General features: G+C 48.8%; 2 protein-coding genes across 2 annotated transcripts; both read right to left on the bottom strand.

Moving 5' to 3' along the window:
- Positions 1-2,687: 2,687 nt before the first annotated feature.
- On the bottom strand, positions 2,688-4,343 carry LOC119090025 (integumentary mucin C.1-like; the record flags this gene model as incomplete). The annotated part of the gene is made up of 2 exons (XM_037212855.1): positions 4,199-4,343; positions 2,688-2,785 (listed from the first exon to the last, which is right to left on the bottom strand). Coding segments are annotated over exons 1-2 (243 nt in total), but the record flags the coding sequence as incomplete, so codon positions are not given.
- A 4,591-nt stretch (positions 4,344-8,934) lies between these two features.
- On the bottom strand, positions 8,935-11,822 carry LOC119090131 (integumentary mucin C.1-like). The gene is made up of 3 exons (XM_037212959.1): positions 11,621-11,822; positions 10,614-10,720; positions 8,935-9,087 (listed from the first exon to the last, which is right to left on the bottom strand). Exons 1-3 carry the CDS (start codon positions 11,820-11,822, stop codon positions 8,935-8,937), a joined length of 462 nt encoding a protein of 153 aa, XP_037068854.1.
- Between the last annotated feature and the right edge of the window lie 6,464 nt (positions 11,823-18,286).

Raw genomic sequence — 18,286 nt, 5'->3', positions numbered from 1 at the left:
TTGGTGTAGCTCCGTCCGTAGTGTGTTGTAGTTGCTGTGGCACCTTCTGTCGTACCGTTGTCGCTGTAGTTATACCTGTCGGCACACAACGGTTCTTGTTGTTGCTTGTGTGGTGGTACCAGAAGGTGACGATGTGGTGCTCTCTGGTGGTATGATAGGACTCATCGTCTCTCTGTTGGGTGTGCTTGACGTGGAAATTTCAGTCGGTCTAGCTGTAGTGATTCCAGCTGTATAAGTAGGCGAGGGTTGAGTGTTGGACCGGTTGTTGGTCCCATTGTCGTTGCTGGGCCTGTACTTGCCGTATAACTCACTGACGCTCCAGCTGTTGTGTCTCAGTACTTGTTAGAAGCCGGGCCAGTTATTGCGTCGTGCCAGAGTAAATGTTGCTGTATTTGTTGGAGGCGTTGTTGCACTCGTTGTCATTGTCGTACTACTTGGCGAAGTTGTTGTGCTTTCGTGGCTGTTTCGGATGACGGTGGTGATGTGGTGCCCTCTGCCGTTGGTGCAGAGGTCATCGTCATTTTTATTGTGTGTACTTGTGACAAAACTTCTGTCATACAGCGGTGGCTGCTCCTGCCGAGTTAGAGCTGTATTGCTTGTGCCAGCCGTCGTCAATGTGACGGACCCAGACGGTGTCCCTGGGGTAGCTTCTTTCGGGCTATTGTTGAAGGTGCTGGAGAAATTTCTGTCGTTTCAGTTGTCGCTGTAGTTATAACCCGGTGGCACCATGGATGTCGTTGCTTGTGTGGTGCTACGAAAAGGTGACGATGTAGTGCTCTCGGGTTGGTAGAATAGGACTGATCGTCGTTCCGGTGGTGTGCTTGACGTGGAAGTTTCAGTCGGGCTAGTTGTTCGTTATTGCAGGTGAATTAGTAGGCGAAGGTGGGTGTTTGGATGTTGTTGGTTCCCATTGTCGTTGCTTGGGCTGTACTTGCCGTATAACTCACTGACGGTCCAGCTGTTGTTGATTCAGTACTTGTAGAAGCCGGGCCAGTTATTGCGGGTCGTGCCAGAATAACTGTTGCTGTACTTGCTGGAGGCGTTGTTGCACTATGTTGTCATTGTCGTGGTATTTGGCGAAGTTGTTGTGCTTGTCGTGGCTGTTCCGGACAACGGGTGGTGATGTGGTGCCCTCTGTCGTTGGTGGTCGAGGTCATCGTGATTTCTGTTGCTGGTACTTGTTGACAAAACTTTCTGTCATATCAGCGGTGGTTGCTCCTGCCGTAGTTAGAGCTTTATTGGTTGTGCCAGCCGTCGTCGATGTCACAGACACAGACGGTGTCTCAGGGGGTAGCTCCTGTCGTAGCTAGTGTTGTAGTTGCCGTAGCACCTTCTGTCGTTCAGTTCTCGCTGTAGTTATACCTGTTGGTACCATGGTTGTTGTTGTCGCTTGTGTGGTGCTGGGAGAAGATGACGAGGTAGTGCTCTCTGGGTGGTATGATAGGACTCATCGTCGTTCCGGTGGGTGTGCTTGACGTGGAAATTTCAGTCGGGGTAGTTGTCGTTATTCCAGCTGTATTAGCAGGCGAAGGTTGAGTGTTGGATGGTGTTGTTGGTCCCATTGTGGTTGCTGGGGCTTGTACTTGCAGTATGACTCACTGACGCTCCAGCTATCGTTGTTTCAGCACTTGTAGAAGCCGAGCCAGTTATTCCCGGCATGCCAGAAGTAACTGTTTCCTGTACTTGTTGGAGAGGTTGTTGCACTTGTTGTCATTGTCGTGCTAGTTTGCGAAGTTCCGGCAGACGGTGCTGTGTGTGGTGTCCTCCGTGGTTGGTGTCGAGGTCATCGTCATTTCTATTGTACTTGTGAGAGAACTTTCTCTCATATCAGCGGTGGTTGGCTCCTGCCGTAGTTAGAGCTGTATTGGTGGTGCCAGCCGTCGTCGATGTGACAGACGCAGACGGTGTCTCTGGGGTTGCTCCTGCCGTAGCTGGTGTTGTAGTTGCTGTGGTGCCTTCTGTCGTTACGGTTGTCGCTGTAGTTATACCTGTCGGCACAACGGTTCGTGTTGTTGCTTGTGTGGTGCTCCCAGAAGGTGACGATGTAGTGCTCTCTGGTGGTAAAATAGGACTCATCGTCGTTCCGGTGGGTGTGCTTGGCGTGGAAATTCCAGTCGGGCTAGTTGTCGTTATTCTAGCTGTATTACTAGGCGAAGGTTGGGTGTTGGATGGTGTTGTTGGTCCCATTGTCCTTGCTGGGGCTGTACTTGCCGTATAACTTGCCTGACGCTCCAGCTGTCGTTGATTCAGTATTTGTAGAAGGCCGGCCCAGTTATTGCCGTCGTGCCAGAAGTAACTGTTGCTGTTTTTGTTGGAGGCGTTGTTGCACTTGTTGTCATGTTGTACTAGATTGGAAAGTGGTTGTGCTGGTCGGGGCTGTTCCGGCAGACGGTGGTGGTGTGGCGCCCTCCCGGCGTTGGTGTCGAGGGTCATCGTCATTTCTATTGTACTTGTGACAGAACTTTCTGTCATATCAGCGGTGGTTGCTCCTGCGGTAGTTAGAGCTGTATTGGTTGTGCCAGCCGTCGTCGATGTCACAAAAACAGACGGTGTCTCTGGGGTACCCTCCTGCCGTAGCTGTTGTTGTAGTTGCTGTAGCACCCTTCTGTCGTTTCAGTTCTCGCTGTAGTTATACCTGTCGGCAACAAGGTTGTTGTTGTTGCCTGTGTGGTGCTGCGAGAAGGTGACGATGTGGTGCTCTCTGGTGGTATGATAGGACTCGTCGTTGTTCCGGTGGGTGTGCTTGACGTGGAAATTTCAGCCGGGCTAGTTGTCGTTATTCCTGCTGTATTAGTAGGCGAAGGTGGAGTGTTAGATGGTGTTATTGGTCCCATTGTCGTTCCTGGGACTGTACTTGCAGTAGAACTCACTGACGCTCCAGCTGTCGTTGAATGAGTATTTGTAGAAGCCGTGCCAGTTATTGCCGTCGTGCCAGAAGTAACTGTTGCTGTACTTGTTGGAGGCGTTGTTGCACTTGTTCTCATTGTCGTGCTAGTCAGCGAAGTTATTGTGCTGGTCGGGCTGTTCCGGCAGACGGTGGTGGTGTGGTGCCCCTCCGGCGCTGGTGTCGAGGTCATCGTCATTTCTATTGTACTTGTGACAGAACTTTCAGTCATATCAGCGGTGGTTGCCCCTGCCGTAGTTAGAGCTTTATTGGTTGTGCCAACCGTCGTCGATATGACAGACACAGACGGTGTCTCTGGGGTAGCTCCTGTCGTAGCTGGTGTTGTAGTTGCCGTAGCACCTTCGGTCGTTTACAGTTCTCGCTGTAGTTATACCTGTTGGTACCACGGTTGTTGTTGTCGCTTGTGTGGTGCTGGGAGAAGATGACGATGCATTGCTCTCTGGTGTGTGATAGGACTCATCGTCGTTCCGGTGGGTGTGCTTGACATGAAAATTTCAGTCGGGGTAGTTGTCGTCATTCCAGCTGTATTAGTAGGCGAAGTTTGAGTGTTGGATGGTGTTGTTGGTCTCATTGTCGTTGCTGGGGCTGTACTTGCAGTATGACTCACTGACGCTCCAGCTACCGTTGTTTCAGTACTTGTGGAAGCCGAGCCAGTTATTCCCGGCATGCCAGAAGTAACTGTTACTGTACTTGTTGGAGGCGTTGTTGCACTTGTTGTCATTGTCGTGCTAGTTTGCGAAGTTCCGGCAGACGGTGCTGGTGTTGTGGCCTCCGTGGTTGGTGTCGAGGTCATCGTCATTTCTGGTGTTGTACCTGTGACAGAAATTTCTGTCATACCAGCGGTGGTTGCTCTTGGCGTAGCTACGTCCGTATTGGTAGTTCCAGCACTCATTGATGTGACAGACACAAACGGTGTCCCTGGTGTACTCCCTGCCGTAGCTGGTGTTGTAGTTGCTGTAGCACCTTCTGTCGTTTCACTTGTCGCTGTAGTGATGCCTGTCGGCACCACGGTTCTTGTTGTTGCTTGTGTGGTGGTACCAGAAGGTGACGATGTAGTGCTCTCTGGTGGTATGATAGGACTCATCGTCGCTCCGTTGGGTGTGCTTGACGTGGAAATTTCAGTTGGTCTAGCTGTCGTGATTCCAGCTGTATAAGTAGGCGAACGTTGAGTGTTGGACTGTGTTGTTGGTCCCATTGTCGTGGCTGGGCCTGTACTTGCCGTATAACTCACTGATGTTCCAGCTGTCGTTGTTTCAGTACTTGTAGAAACCGGGCCAGTTATTGCCGTCGTGCCAGAAGTAACTGTTGCTGTATTTGGAGGAGGCGTTGTTGCACTCGTTGTCATTGTCGTACTACTTGACGAAGTTGTTGTGCTTTTTGTGGCTGTTTCGGATGACGGTGGTGATGTGGTGCCCTCTGCCGTTGGTGCAGAGGTCATCGTCATTTTTATTGTTGTACTTGTGACAAAACTTTCTGTCATACTAGCGGTGGTTGCTCCTGCCGCAGTTAGAGCTGTATTGGTTGTGCCAGCCGTCGTCGATGTGACGGACACAGACGGTGTCCCTGGGGTAGCTTCTTTCGTAGCTATTGTTGAAGGTGCTGGAGAAATTTCTGTCGTTTCAGTTGTCGCTGTAGTTATACCCGGTGGCACCATGGATGTTGTTGCTTGTGTGGTGCTACGAAAAGGTGACGATGTAGTGCTCTCTGGTGGTAGAATAGGACTGATCGTCGTTCCGGTGGGTGTGCTTGACGTGGAAGTTTCAGTTGGGCCAGTTGTCGTTATTGCAGGTGAATTAGTAGGCGAAGGTTGGGTGTTGGATGGTGTTGTTGGTCTCATTGTCGTTGCTTGGGCTGTACTTGCCGTGTAACTCACTGACGCTCCAGCTGTCGTTGATTCAGTATTTGTAGATGCCGGGCCAGTTATTGCCGTCGTGCCAGAAGCAGCTGTTGCTGTACTTGTTGGAGGCGTTGTTGCACTTGTTGTCTTTGTTATACTAGATGGCAAAGTTGTTGTGCTTGTCGTAGCTGTTCCGGCAGACGGTGGTGGTGTGGTGTCCTCCGTCGTTGGTGTCGAGGTCATCGTCATTTCTGTTGTTGTACCTGTGACAGAAATTTCTGTCATACCAGCGGTGGTTGCTCTTGGCGTAGCTACGTCCGTATTGGTAGTTCCAGCAGTCATTGATGTGACAGACACAAACGGTGTCCCTGGTGTACTCCCTGCCGTAGCTGGTGTTGTAGTTGCTGTAGCACCTTCTGTCGTTACCGTTGTCGCTGTAGTTATACCTGTCGGCACAACGGTTCTTGTTGTTGCTTGTGTGGTGCTACCAGAAGGTGACGATGTGGTGCTCTCTGGTGATATGATAGGACTCATCGTCGCTCCGTTGGGTGTGCTTGACGTGGAAATTTCAGTCGGTCTAGCTGTCGTGATTCCAGCTGTATAAGTAGGCGAAGGTTGAGTGTTGGACTGTGTTGTTGGTCCCATTGTCGTGGCTGGGCCTGTACTTGCCGTATAACTCACTGACGTTCCAGCTGTCGTTGTTTCAGTACTTGTAGAAGCCGGGCCAGTTATTGCCGTCGTGCCAGAAGTAACTGTTGCTGTATTTGTTGGAGGCGTTGTTGCACTCGTTGTCATTGTCGTACTACTTGACGAAGTTGGTGTGCTTTTTGTGGCTGTTTCGGATGACGGTGGTGATGTGGTGCCCTCTGCCGTTGGTGCAGAGGTCATCGTCATTTTTATAGTTGTACTTGTGACAAAACTTTCTGTCATACTAGCGGTGGTTGCTCCTGCCGCAGTTAGAGCTGTATTGGTTGTGCCAGCCGTCGTCGATGTGACGGACACAGACGGTGTCCCTGGGGTAGCTTCTTTCGTAGCTATTGTTGAAGGTGCTGGAGAAATTTCTGTCGTTTCAGTTGTCGCTGTAGTTATACCCGGTGGCACCATGGATGTTGTTGCTTGTGTGGTGCTACGAAAAGGTGACGATGTAGTGCTCTCTGGTGGTAGAATAGGACTGATCGTTGTTCCGGTGGGTGTGCTTGACGTGAAAGTTTTAGTCGGGCTAGTTGTCGTTATTGCAGGTGAATTAGTAGGCGAAGGTTGGGTGTTGGATGGTGTTGTTGGTCTCATTGTCGTTGCTTGGGCTGTACTTGCCGTGTAACTCACTGACGCTCCAGCTGTCGTTGATTCAGTATTTGTAGATGCCTGGCCAGTTATTGCCGTCGTGCCAGAAGCAGCTGTTGCTGTACTTGTTGGAGGCGTTGTTGCACTTGTTGTCTTTGTTGTACTAGATGGCAAAGTTGTTGTGCTTGTCGTAGCTGTTCCGGCAGACGGTGGTGGTGTGGTGTCCTCCGTCGTTGGTGTCGAGGCCATCGTCATTTCTGTTGTTGTACCTGTGACAGAAATTTCTGTCATACCAGCGGTGGTTGCTCCTGGCGTAGCTACGTCCGTATTGGTAGTTCCAGCACTCATTGATGTGACAGACACAAACGGTGTCCCTGGTGTACTCCCTGCCGTATCTATTGTTGTATCTATTGTTGTAACACCTTGTGTCGTTTCACTTGTCGCTGTAGTGATGCCTGTCGGCACCACGGTTCTTGTTGTTGCTTGTGTGGTGCTACGAGAGGGTGACGATGTAGTGCTCTCTGCTGATATGGTGGGACCCATTGTCGTTGCGGTGGATATGCTTGACGTGGAAATTTCAGTCGGGCTAGCTGTCGTGGTTCCTGCTGTATAACTAGGCGAAGGTGGGGTGTTAGATGTTGTGGTTGGTCCCATTGTCGTTGCTTGGGCTGTACTTGCCGTATTACTCACTGACGGTCCAGCTGTTGTTGATTCAGTACTTGTAGAAGCCGGTCCAGTTATTGCCGTCGTGCCAGAATTAACTGTTGTTGTTCTCGTTGGAGGCGTTGTTGCACTTGTCGTCCTTGTCGTAATATTTGGCGACGTTGTTGTGCTTGTCGTGGCTGTTTCGGCAGACGGTGGTGGTGTGGTGCCCTCTGTCGTTGGCGTCGAGGACATCGTCATTTCTGTTGTACTTGTGATAAAACTTCCTGTCATATCCGCGGTGGTTCCTCGTGCCGTAGTTAGAGCTGCATTGGTTGTGCCAGCCGTCGTCGATGTCACAGACACAGACGGTGTCTCTGGGGTAGCTTCTGCCGTAGCTGGTGTTGTAGTTGCTGTAGTACCTTCTGTCGTTTCAGTTGTCGCTGTAGTTTTACCTGTCGGCACCACAGTTGTTGTTGTTGCTTGTGTGGTGCTGCGAGAAGGTGACGATGTAGTGCTCTCTGGTGGTATGATAGGACTCATCGTCGTTTCAGTGGGTGTGCTTGACATGGAAATTTCATCCGGGCTAGTTGTCGTTGTTGCAGCTGTATAAGTAGGCGAAGGTTGAGTGTTGGACGGTGTTGTTGGTCCCATTGTCGTTGCTGGGACTGTACTTGCAGTATAACTCACTGACGCTCCAGCTATCGTGGTTTCAGTACTTGTAGAAGCCGGGCCAGTTATTGCCGGCATGCCAGAAGTAACTGCTACTGTACTTGTTGGAGGCGTTGTTGCACTTGTTGTCAGTGTCGTACTAGATGGCGAAGTTGTTGTGCTGGTCGTGGCTGTTCCGGTAGACGGTGGTGGTGTGGTGCCCTCCGTCGTTGGTGTCGAGGTCATCGTCTTTTCTATTGTACTTGTGACAGAACTTTCTGTCATATCTGCGGTTGTTGCTCCTGCCGTAGTTAGAACTGTATTTGTTGTGCCAGCCGTCGTCGATGTCACAGACACAGACGGTGTCTCTGGGGTAGTTCCTGCCTTAGCTGTTGTTGTAGTTGCTGTAGCACCTTCTGTCGTTTCAGTTCTCGCTGTGGTTATACCTGTCGGAAACACGTTTGCTGTTGTTGCCTGTGTGGTGCGGCGAGAAGGTGACGATGTAGTGCTCTCTTGTGGTATGATAGGACTCGTCGTCGTTCCGGTGGGTGTCCTTGACGTGGAAATTTCATCCGGGCTAGTTGTGGTTATTCCTGCTGTATTAGTAGGCGAAGGTGGGGTGTTAGTTGGTGTTGTTGGTCCCACTGTCGTTTCTGGAGCTGTACTTGCCTGAGAACTTCCCATCGTTTCAGCTGTCGTTGGTTCAGTACTTGTGAATGCTGTTGTTGTTCTTTCCGTCGTGCCAGATATGGCATTTGTGGTACTTGCTGCAGGCGTTGTTGCGCTTATTGTCATGGTCGCACCAGTTGGCGACGTTGTTGCGCTTGTCGCTGCTGTTCCGGCAGACGGTGGTGTTGTGCCGTCTGTGGTTGGTGTCGAAGTGATCGTCACTTCTATTGTTGTACTTATGACAGAACTTTGTGTCGTACCAGCGGTGACTGCTCCTGCGGTAGTCAGAGCTGTTAGAGCTGTATTGGTTGTGCCAGCCGTCGTCGATGTGACAGACACAGACTCTGTACCTGGGGTAGCTTCTGCCGTAGCTATTGTTGAAGCTGCTGGAGGAACTTCTGTCGTTTCAGTTGTCGTAGTTATACCTGTTGGCACAATGGTTGTTGTTGCCTGTGTGGTGCTACGAGATGGTGACGATGTAGTGCTCTCTGGTGGTATGATAGGACTCATCGTCGTTCCTGTGGGTGTGCTTGACGTGGAAATTTCAGTCGGGCTAGCTGTCGTTATTCCTGCAGTATTAGTAAGCGAAGGTGGGGTGTTAGATGTGGTTGTTGGTCCCATTGTCGTTGCTTGGGCTGTATTTGCCGTATAACTCACTGACGCTCCAGCTGTTGTTGATTCAGTATTTGTAGAAGCCGGGCCAGTTATTGCCGTCGTGCCAGAAGTAACTGTTGCTGTCCTTTTTGGAGGCGTTGTTGCACTTGTTGTCATTGTCGTGCTAGTTAGCGAAGTTGTTGTGCTTGTCGTGGCTGTTCCGGCAGACGGTGGTGGTGTGGTGCCCTCCGTGGTTGGTGTCGAGGTCGTCGTGATTTCTATTGTACTTGTGAGAGAACTTTCTGTCATATCAGCAGTGGTTGCTCTTGCCGTAGTTAGAGCTGGATTGGTGGTGCTAGCCGTCGTCGATGTGACAGACACAGACGGTGTCTCTGGGGTAGCTCCTGCCGTAGCTGGTGTTGTAGTTGCTGTGGCACCTTCTGTCGTTACAGTTGTCGCTGTAGTTATACCTGTCGGCACCACGGTTGTTGTTGATGCTTGTGTGGTGCTGCGAGAAGGTGACGATGTGGTGCTCTCTGGTGGTGTGTTAGGACTCGTCGTTGTTCCGTTGGGTGTGCTTGACGTGGAAATTTCAGCCGGGCTAGTTGTCGTTATTCCTGCTGTATTGGAAGGTGAAGGTGGGGTGTTAGATGGTGTTGTTGGTCCCATTGTCGTTCCTGGGACTGTACTTGCAGTATAACTCACTGACACTCCAGCTGTCGTTGATTGAGTATTTGTAGAAGGTGTTTCAGTTGTTGCCGTCGTGCCAGAAGTAACTGTTGCTGTCCTTTTTGGAGGCGTTGTTGCACTTGTTGTCATTGTCGTGCTAGTTAGCGAAGTTGTTGTGCTTGTCGTGGCTGTTCCGGCAGACGGTGGTGGTGTGGTGCCCTCCGTAGTTGGTGTCGAGGTCATCGTCATTTCTATTGTACTTGTGACAGAATTTTCTGTCACATCAGTGGTGGTTCCCCCTGCCGTAGTTAGAGCTGTATTGGTGGTGCCAGCCGTCGTCGATGTGACAGACACAGACGGTGTCTCTGGGGTAGCTCCTGCCGTAGCTGTTGTTGTAGTTGCTGTAGCACCTTCTGTCGTTTCAGTTCTCGCTGTAGTTATACCTGTCGGCACCACGGTTGTTGTTGTTGCCTGTGTGGTGCTGCGAGAAGGTGACGATGTAGTGCTCTCTTGTGGTATGATAGGACTCGTCGTCGTTCCGGCGGGTGTGCTTGACGTGGAAATTTCATCCGGGCTAGTTGTCGTTATTCCTGCTGTATTAGTAGGCGAAGGTGGGGTGTTAGATGGTGTTGTTTGTCCCATTGTTGTTCCTGGGACTGTACTTGCAGTATAACTCACTGACGCTCCAGCTGTCGTTGATTCAGTATTTGTAGAAGTCGTGCCAGTTATTGCCGTCGTGCCAGAAGTAACTGTTGCTGTACTTGTTGGAGGCGTTGTTGCACTTGTTGTCATTGTTTTACTACTTGGCGAAGTTGTTGTGCTTGTCATGGCTGTTCCGGCAGACGGTGGTGGTGTGGTGCCCTCCGTGGCTGGTGTCGAGGTCATCGTCATTTCTGTTGTTGTACTTGTGACAGAACTTTCTGTCATACCAGCCGTGGTTGCTCCTGCCGTAGTTAGAGCTGTATTGGTTGTGACAGCCGTCGTCGATGCGACAGACACAGACGGTGTCACTGGGGTAGCTTCTTCCGTAGCTCTTGTTGAAGCTGCTGGAAAAACTTCTGTCGTTTCAGTTGTCGCTGTGGTTATGCCTGTTGGCACCATGGTTGTTGTTGCTTGTGTGGTGCTACGTGAAGGTGACGATGTAGTGCTCTCTGCTGGTATGGTGGGACCGACCGTCGTTGCGGGGGATGGGCTTGACGTGGAAATTTCAGTCGGCTCAGCTGTCGTTATTCCTGCTGTATTAGTACGCGAAGGTGGGGTGTTAGATGGTGTTGTTGGTCCCATTGTCGTTCCTGGAGCTGTGCTTGCCGGGAAACTTCCCATCGTTGCAGCCGTCGTTGATTCACTGCTTGTGAATGCGCTTACTGTTCTTTCCGTCGTGCCAGATGTGGCTGTTGTGGTATTTGCTGCAGGCGTTGTTGCACTTGTCATCATTGTCGCACTAGTTGGCTTCGTTGTTATGCTTTTCGTTGCTGTTCCGGCAGATGGTGGTGTTGTAGTGCCCTCTGCGGTTGGTGTCGAAGTCAACGTCATTCCTATTGTTGTACTTGTGACGGAAATTTCTGTCATGCCAGCGGTGGTTGTTCCTTGCGTAGTTACGTCCGTATTGGTTGCTCCAGCAGTCATTGATGTGACCGACACAAACGGTGTCCCTGGCGTACTTCCCGCCGTGCCTGTTGTTGTGGTTTCTGTAACACTTTCTGTCGTTTCACTTGTCGCTGTAGTGATACCTGTCGGCACCACGGCTGTTGTTGTTGCCTGTGTGGTGCTAGGAGAAGGTGACGATGTAGTGCTCTCTGGTGGTATGATAGGACTCATCGTCGTACCGGTGGGCGTGCTTGCCGTGGAAATTTCAGTCGGGGTAGTTGTCGTTATTCCAACTGTATTAGTAGGCGAAGGTTGGGTGTTGGATTGTGTTGTTTGTCTTATTGTCGTTGCTTGGGCTGTACTTGCCGTATAACTCACTGACGCTCCAGCTGCCGTTGATTCAGTACTGGTAGAAGCCGGGCCAGATATTGCCGTCGTGCCAGAAGTAACTGTTGCTGTACTCGTTGGAGGCGTTGTTGCACTTGTTGTCATTGTCGTCTTATTTGGCGATGTTGTGCTTGTCGATGCTGTTCCGGTAGACGGTGGTGTTGTAGTGCCCTCTGTGGTTGGTTTCGAGGTCATCGTCATTTCTATTGTTGTGCTTGTGACAAAATTGTCTGTCATACCAGCGGTTGTTGCTTCTGCCGTAGTCACAGCTGGTGTGGTTGTTCCAGCAGTCGTTGATGTAACAGACACAAACGGTGTCTCTGGTGTACTTACTGCCGTAGCAGTTGTTGTAGTTGCTGTATCGCCTTCTGTCGTTTCAGTTGTCGCTACAGTTATACCTGTCGGCACCATGGTTGTTGTCGTCGCTTTGGTGCCTTCTGACGTGCCCATTGTTGAAAGCCTTGACGCTGTTGGCGAGACGGCTCCTGTTGAGCCTTCTGACGTTGTTGCTGGCAGAGTTACAGTTGTACTTTCCGACGTTGTTTCTGACGTGCTTTCCGTTGTCGCCTCTGGTGGTGTTGTTGCCGTGTTACATCCCATTTGTTCTTCACAATTGCATCCCATGTGTTGTTTACAGCTGCATCCCATATGTTCTTCGCAGTCACATGCCACATGTTCCGCACAACCAAATTCCATATGCTCTTGATAGGTACATTCCACGTGCTCTTCGGAGTTACATCCAGTATGTTCTTTACAGTCACATCTCATGCTATCTTCAGTGCACCCACAGGCAAGGTCATCACTGGAATCACAGTGATTTTCGCCAGAATAATCGCATGTGCTTCTTGGGCCTATGCAGTCGTCGCCATTATCTGCTTCACAATCGCACGTACTTTTGTCGTCCATGCAAAAGTCATAGGTTGAGTCTTCATAGTTGCATATGTTCTCGCCATCCATAAATTCAAGATGCTCCTCCGCACAGTCGTACATATCACTTGCGTCTGTACGATCGTCGCTCTGTTCTTCCTCACGTTCATATGCACCACTTTCGTCCATGCGATCACAAAGTCGCTTGCCTGACTTGAAATTGAAGGACCTTGCTCCCCTGATATTTGTAATCCCAGGACCTTTCGTCCAGGGCAACCATGTTTCATCACGCCGATGTTCGAAGCGCAGACTTGTTTGCCAGCCCTGGTTGAGTTGTCTGCTACGACCAAGGAAGTTTGGGAGTGGTCTGAAAGTCAATCTTGTAGCGGTAGCTGCACGAGGCATTGGAACCAGACCCACAGCCCCGAAGAGAACGAGCGCAATCGCCACGGCCATCACGATAGCGTCGCCACGGTTATCCACGTCCACAACCCGCGCTCGACTGACCGCGCACGCGCCAGTCTTTCGCATAGCCATCCCGCGAAGGGAGGAGCTACGCCCCACCGACGGGCATGGGGCGAATCCACCCATTGGCTGAGGCTGGTAGTCAGCCCTGTTTTGTTTGGGACAATTCGTCGGACGGGCTGCGGCAGCATCGTGCTTTTGGAACTTAACAACTTAGAACCTGACTGTTGTTATTGTACCTTGACGTTTAGCGAGGTGAACAGGGGTGGTAAAAGTGTACTCTGTGTCGCCGAACACATTTTTGGAGGAAAATTGTCGCCAGTAGCGTAATGCGATACCAGATGACAAACCAATCTTTAAGTCCATGCCCAGTAGCGTCATCAGTAATCAGCCTATCATCGAAAGTCTCTTTCACGGCTGCAATTTTCAAAATTATGCACATAACCGAAACGTTCAGTCATACACTGCCCTTTAACAAATTTTGATATAAGTGCTGTTTCTAGGAAAGCAGACGCACTTGTCCTAGACTAATGAGATAGCCCAATCACAACAGGAGTTTTCTACCACCCTCGGGACTTGCCGGGGCCTCACGTTTAAACTCAGTCCACGGCTGGATTTGCTTTCCTCGACCGCAAAAAACAGTGAAGGACTTCGATAATCAGGGCAGCAACATGTAGGACAGATTCCGAACCAGTAGCAAGCGGCACTGGAAATGACGTTAAATATGGGGGTCTCCACGAGGCCATGCCCCCGTATGAAAATCATGATTGCTCTTCGAGCCCATCTCAACTGTCATCAAAGTATCCACCTTAGGCATGCTCCAAGCCTGGCGCGACATGTTTTCACTAGGGGGCGCCTCTCGGCGTGCCCCAATAACTGTATCGAAATTTGTCAATAACCTCGTATCAGGCGTATAGATCTTTCGGAACAAGTTTCTCGCCCTGACATGAGGGGGAGAGTAGGCGATGCGACATCTCTTCCCCCCTACAGTTTTCTGAGGATACCAATGTGGCACATTGTGCGGTCTTGTTCAAATCTTTGGTAGCCTCTGGGCCATCCATTGTACGCGTGTTGACACAAGATAGTGCCATTAGCAATTTTGATTTCAGAATAGCAATATTTTTTTCACGACATTGCAAGACGATCAAGGGTCGGCGGGTGCGGCGGGGAGCGAGCGACGACTTTGCAGATCGCGCGCGGAGGGTTGGCACGGTTACATGAACGAAGCCCTACATTATAAATACAGGCTCTAAACGGATAAAACTACATGCCATTATACCCATAATTGAACAAGGGACACGCCTCTGTGTTCCATGTCACTTCATGGTATGGTTTTGTATACATGAACATGCAAAGCTGATGTTTGGTTTTCAGGAAAACTGCACCTTCGGCTTGGTTTAGTGGGGTCAGTCAATAACAGGAGACTTTTTGCCAATCACGAGATCTCGCTAAACGTAAAGATAAAGCTAAAGATAGCTCACTGTTTGCTTGTTCTTTTTGTGCCAGGCTTTACCTTTCTTAGTTTGCAAACGTCCGGAAATCTTCCCCCCGCCCCCCTCACCAGGCCGTGTCACAAAAAGTGGCGAATCAGGGTAGGGGTTAAAATTATTGGCTGCCATTCTTTTTTATTTATGTTATATATGCTGGTGTAAAAATCTGTATTTCAGTTCATGACAACATGAACTGCTACAGCAGAACGACATATTCATTACCAACATCCAAACATTGGTAGAAGTTCATTCAGGAAGCCAAAATTGCCCTTTCCATGCGAGTGGCATGCAAATCCAAGGGTATCTGTGATGTCTGTCATGCACAATGCAGGAGTGTCAATTCAAATTAATTTTGGGGGCACTGCGCAATATCTATGTTGGATTCGGTCTCCCCAATGCTGATCCCCCCAGTCAATATTTCTAGCTGGAAAATTGCTTTTGAAAATTTCTGAAAATTGAAAAATGTTGGGTTGGGCCCCCTCAATCCCGATTCCTACCCTAGCTAACATTTTTAGCTAGAAAATTACAAAATGAGATAAGAAAAAGCTAACTTTAACACAAAACCATCTTCTCTTGACTTAATTTACTGGTCATGATCCATGGGTTGCTATCTCCCCCTAATCATGCATTAAAAATTGGCACTCCTGTCATTATGTCACCACCACACAAGCTATATTCATTTTATTGCCAAGTAGGATGCATATAAGGCGGGCTGTCTGCCCTCACAGCCTGCAGTTAGATGTGTACCGTGATTATGCTAATGGCTTCATCAGAACCATTTTACAATTCAATGTTAGCCAAAAACAGTAATGAAACATGCCTATATTTTCATCCATGCAATGCTATGCTCACAAGTGCAAAGAAAATATGCACATGAATGAGCGCTGCAGAACGAATGACTCCAGAGCTTTCCTGTCACAGTAGGGGCAGACTTGTGCCTGGTTCCCAAGATTGCTTCCCGGGAACCGGTTCCTGGATCCTGGTTCCGGAACCAGGAAGAACCCAGGAACCAGTCTGGCAATAAGTCGAAAGATTCAGCAATAACCAGGATCCAGCTTGACAATAAGTCGAAAGATCCAGCAAGAACCAGGATCCAGCTTGACAATAAGCCAAAAGATCCAACAAGAACCAAGATCCAGCTTGGCATGAAAACGAAAGATCCAGCAAGAATCAAGATCCAGCTTGGATCGGACATAGGGACCCAACAAGAACCAAGATCCGGCCTGGAATTATGTTGCGGGATCCAGCAAGAACCAAGATCCATCTCAGGCTTAAGATGGAGATTCAATTTCAGCAAGAATCAAGATCCATTCTAAAATTATGTTCAGGAGCCAGCAGGAACCAGAATCTTATCAGGATTTCTTCACGGCGGTTACTGCTTACACTCCCCACTTTTTCAGGTCCAGCAATGTGTACTGTTCTACCACTACCTAAAGCGTCCTAGTTAGAGCGTCCCAGCCGAGCACCGTGGGCTGGAAAGCCGGGAGACGAAACACTCACAAGGCTTTTCGGGAATTCATCGCCTAATTTGAAGACATATGTGCAAACGGGAGGAGTTAATGGGCACATCTTAAAGAAACAATAATAAGAAATATTTTTGTACTACCAGGTTCATACATATCTTTGTAAATACAGGCATAAAACGCAACACACACACACACACACACACACAAGCATACTGCAAGACAGCAGGCAAAGCACTCCGAACTCGCTGCAACTAGCGGCCCAATGCCACCTTACACTGGAATCATGAAAATAAAAAACCTGCGCCTTTTACATTACCAACAGGTTTGCATATGGCTACCATACACAAACAGAATCATGCACAACACACTTCTTTAGCTTTCGTGCATAATACACAGCATCTTTGAACACATACTTAAATCCAAAAAGCACTACCCCAACCCCCTCAAGACATCAGTAGGGTGAACCGAGCAAAAGCAAGCGGGACGCAGCGACGCGAGTCAAGGTAGGTAAAATTGTTCTATCTCTTCCGCGCCGCGCATTTGGCACTTGGCCAAAATAAACCTATGGCGATACACATAGATGACAGGGAGTTGCGCCCAAGGCTATTTAACGAGGTAGAACCGTCCGGTCCGAAAAAGTGGCAACGTAAAGCTTGCTTGAGAAAAGAGGTAATTTGAAAGCAAAGCCTGCGTGACGTCAAGTATACCATATTTGATGACGTCAGTGGCACGGAGGCCTCTCAGTTAGCCAGCTGACTGTTACACAACCCATTAGTTTGAATAGTGAGCATGTTTTAATGGCGTGCGGCTGGCGGTTCCCCGTTGGACTGAGAAGAAATTATCCGTCATTTCGCTATTCGCACACATTTCTGGAATGAGCAGTGAATCCTGGAACAGTTAAGCCTCATCAGAATGTACGATTTTTGCATTTATGATGATATAACACGGGGTCATATGTCATGCGCCGTTTGTGGCGTATTGCATTCCATGACCAGGCTTGTCGTTAGATAGCCTTAGCCTTGTCTGTGCCGTTTGTGCCTGGTGGCAGAGTTGAACAGCTCATCTTGCATAATTTACTTTGCCTGTAGGCATGATTATATGAACATTTGCAATATTGATTTGTGACAGCTCTCGCTCTTCTTATCACGGTGATATGAGTGCAGTAAGGTAAGTACAGTAAAACCCTATGATGTTGGCTTTATGATGCTACTGTCAAGTGTTTCTTCACATCAGGGCTTGTACACATAAGCGTAATAAAATGTTCACAGACTGAGCATTTTAAATGCTACCAATTGTTCAAGATAAACTGCTCAGGAGATCTCTCGTACGACGCGTAGTTATGGCAACTGGCGACAACCCACCGATATAAAGCGCCAAGCAACTGCGACACGCGATGCGCTACAAACGCCGCATGACGGTTAACCCCTAGTTATGTACACCCCACGGAAGAACATCAAATTCTGATGAGGTCAAACTATTCCGAGATTCAATCTCCCTTCCAGAATTGTGTTTGCATGAAAAAACTGTGGACCACTCATCCAGAGTCCAACCAGTAAGCGCCAGCCCCACGCCCCCAAAACATACTCACCATTCAAACTAGCGGGTTGTGTAGCAGTCAGCTGGCTAACTGAGAGGCTTCCGTGCCACTGACGTCATCAAATATGGTATACTTGACGTCACGCGGGCTTTGCTGCCAAACTACCTGTATTCTCACGCAAGCTCGATGTTGCCACTTTTTGATAGTGTTAAACGATACGGATGACACCCTCTGGTTGCGCCCAACTTCCTGTCAAGTGCGTGCAGTCTGGCGCATAGGTGAAGGTGTCCTTATTGGACGGATGGGGAAACGTTCCCAATCGCGTAGCCATTCGCCACCGGGCCACGGACAGATGGTGACTTGTCGCATGGGTTGGTCTTTGGAGGCGGGCACAGCGTAAGGCCATTCAAGGGACAGCAAATATGGAAAGCAGCAAACATTGTTGCCTTCCACAGTTGCAGTTATCAACAAAATGAAACAAAAAGTTTTCACGAAGCGACATTGCCGATCTGCGGTACAACAAAAAATGACGCCCAAGACAGCAAAAGTAGGCACTTACATATATACACACACACACACACACACACATATATATATATATATATATATATATATATATATATATCTATCTATATCTATGTATATATATATATATATATATATATATATATATATATATATATATATATATATATATGCATATATGTATATGTAATGTTCAGGACGGACGGACGGACGGACGGGTCACCTAACCCACTTACAAAATCTGATTATCAATCTAGGCCACCAACCTTCAACATTAACATGTGAAATTAGAGAGAGGGTTTCTGCACTAAACACGCGAACAAACAGTTCCTAACCTCAGAATTCCGACAGGAAACACTTCTATATTAGCTGCGCCAGTTCGGTCCCAAAGCCATGAACGGCAGGATAATCTAACTTCGTGCGGTGTGGCAACGGGAATGGCTCAGATTTTTTCTTTATTGAGCCCCGCTATGAATCAACAGTGACAAAATAGAGGGTTAACAAAGTGAAATTGTTGATAAAGATAATTGCCCTGCTTCATGTTATCTCCTTCAATCGCTATTAATTGCTCACTCTGGATATCAACAAACATGTTTTACGCGGTGGTGAATAATTCCAGCATGCCTATGCCATTTTTTGAGCTTTGTAGTCAGAAAGTTTTGAAAAATTGTTTTATAAAGGAAACAACAAATAGCATCAATGAAAAAAATTGCA

Source organism: Pollicipes pollicipes, unplaced genomic scaffold (genome assembly GCF_011947565.3).
Source record: "Pollicipes pollicipes isolate AB1234 unplaced genomic scaffold, Ppol_2.1 Scaffold_1128;HRSCAF=1307_pilon_pilon_pilon, whole genome shotgun sequence".
Classification (NCBI taxonomy): Eukaryota; Metazoa; Arthropoda; class Thecostraca; order Pollicipedomorpha; family Pollicipedidae; genus Pollicipes; species Pollicipes pollicipes.
This window is presented reverse-complemented; position numbering and strand designations above follow the sequence as displayed.

Bases quoted from the DNA above. Each gene is read 5' to 3' on its own strand.
- LOC119090131 (XM_037212959.1), bottom strand. From the start codon at position 11,822: ATGGGATGTAACACGGCAACAACACCACCAGAGGCGACAACGGAAAGC. The intron at 10,721-11,620 runs GTATAACTGTAG...CTGCCGGAACAG, and splicing joins AACAACCATGGTGCCGACAG to CAACGAAAAGCATAACAACG. The intron at 9,088-10,613 runs GTAAGCGCATTC...ACCTTCTCGCAG, and splicing joins CTGGCACGACGGAAAGAACA to CACCACACAAGCATCAACAA.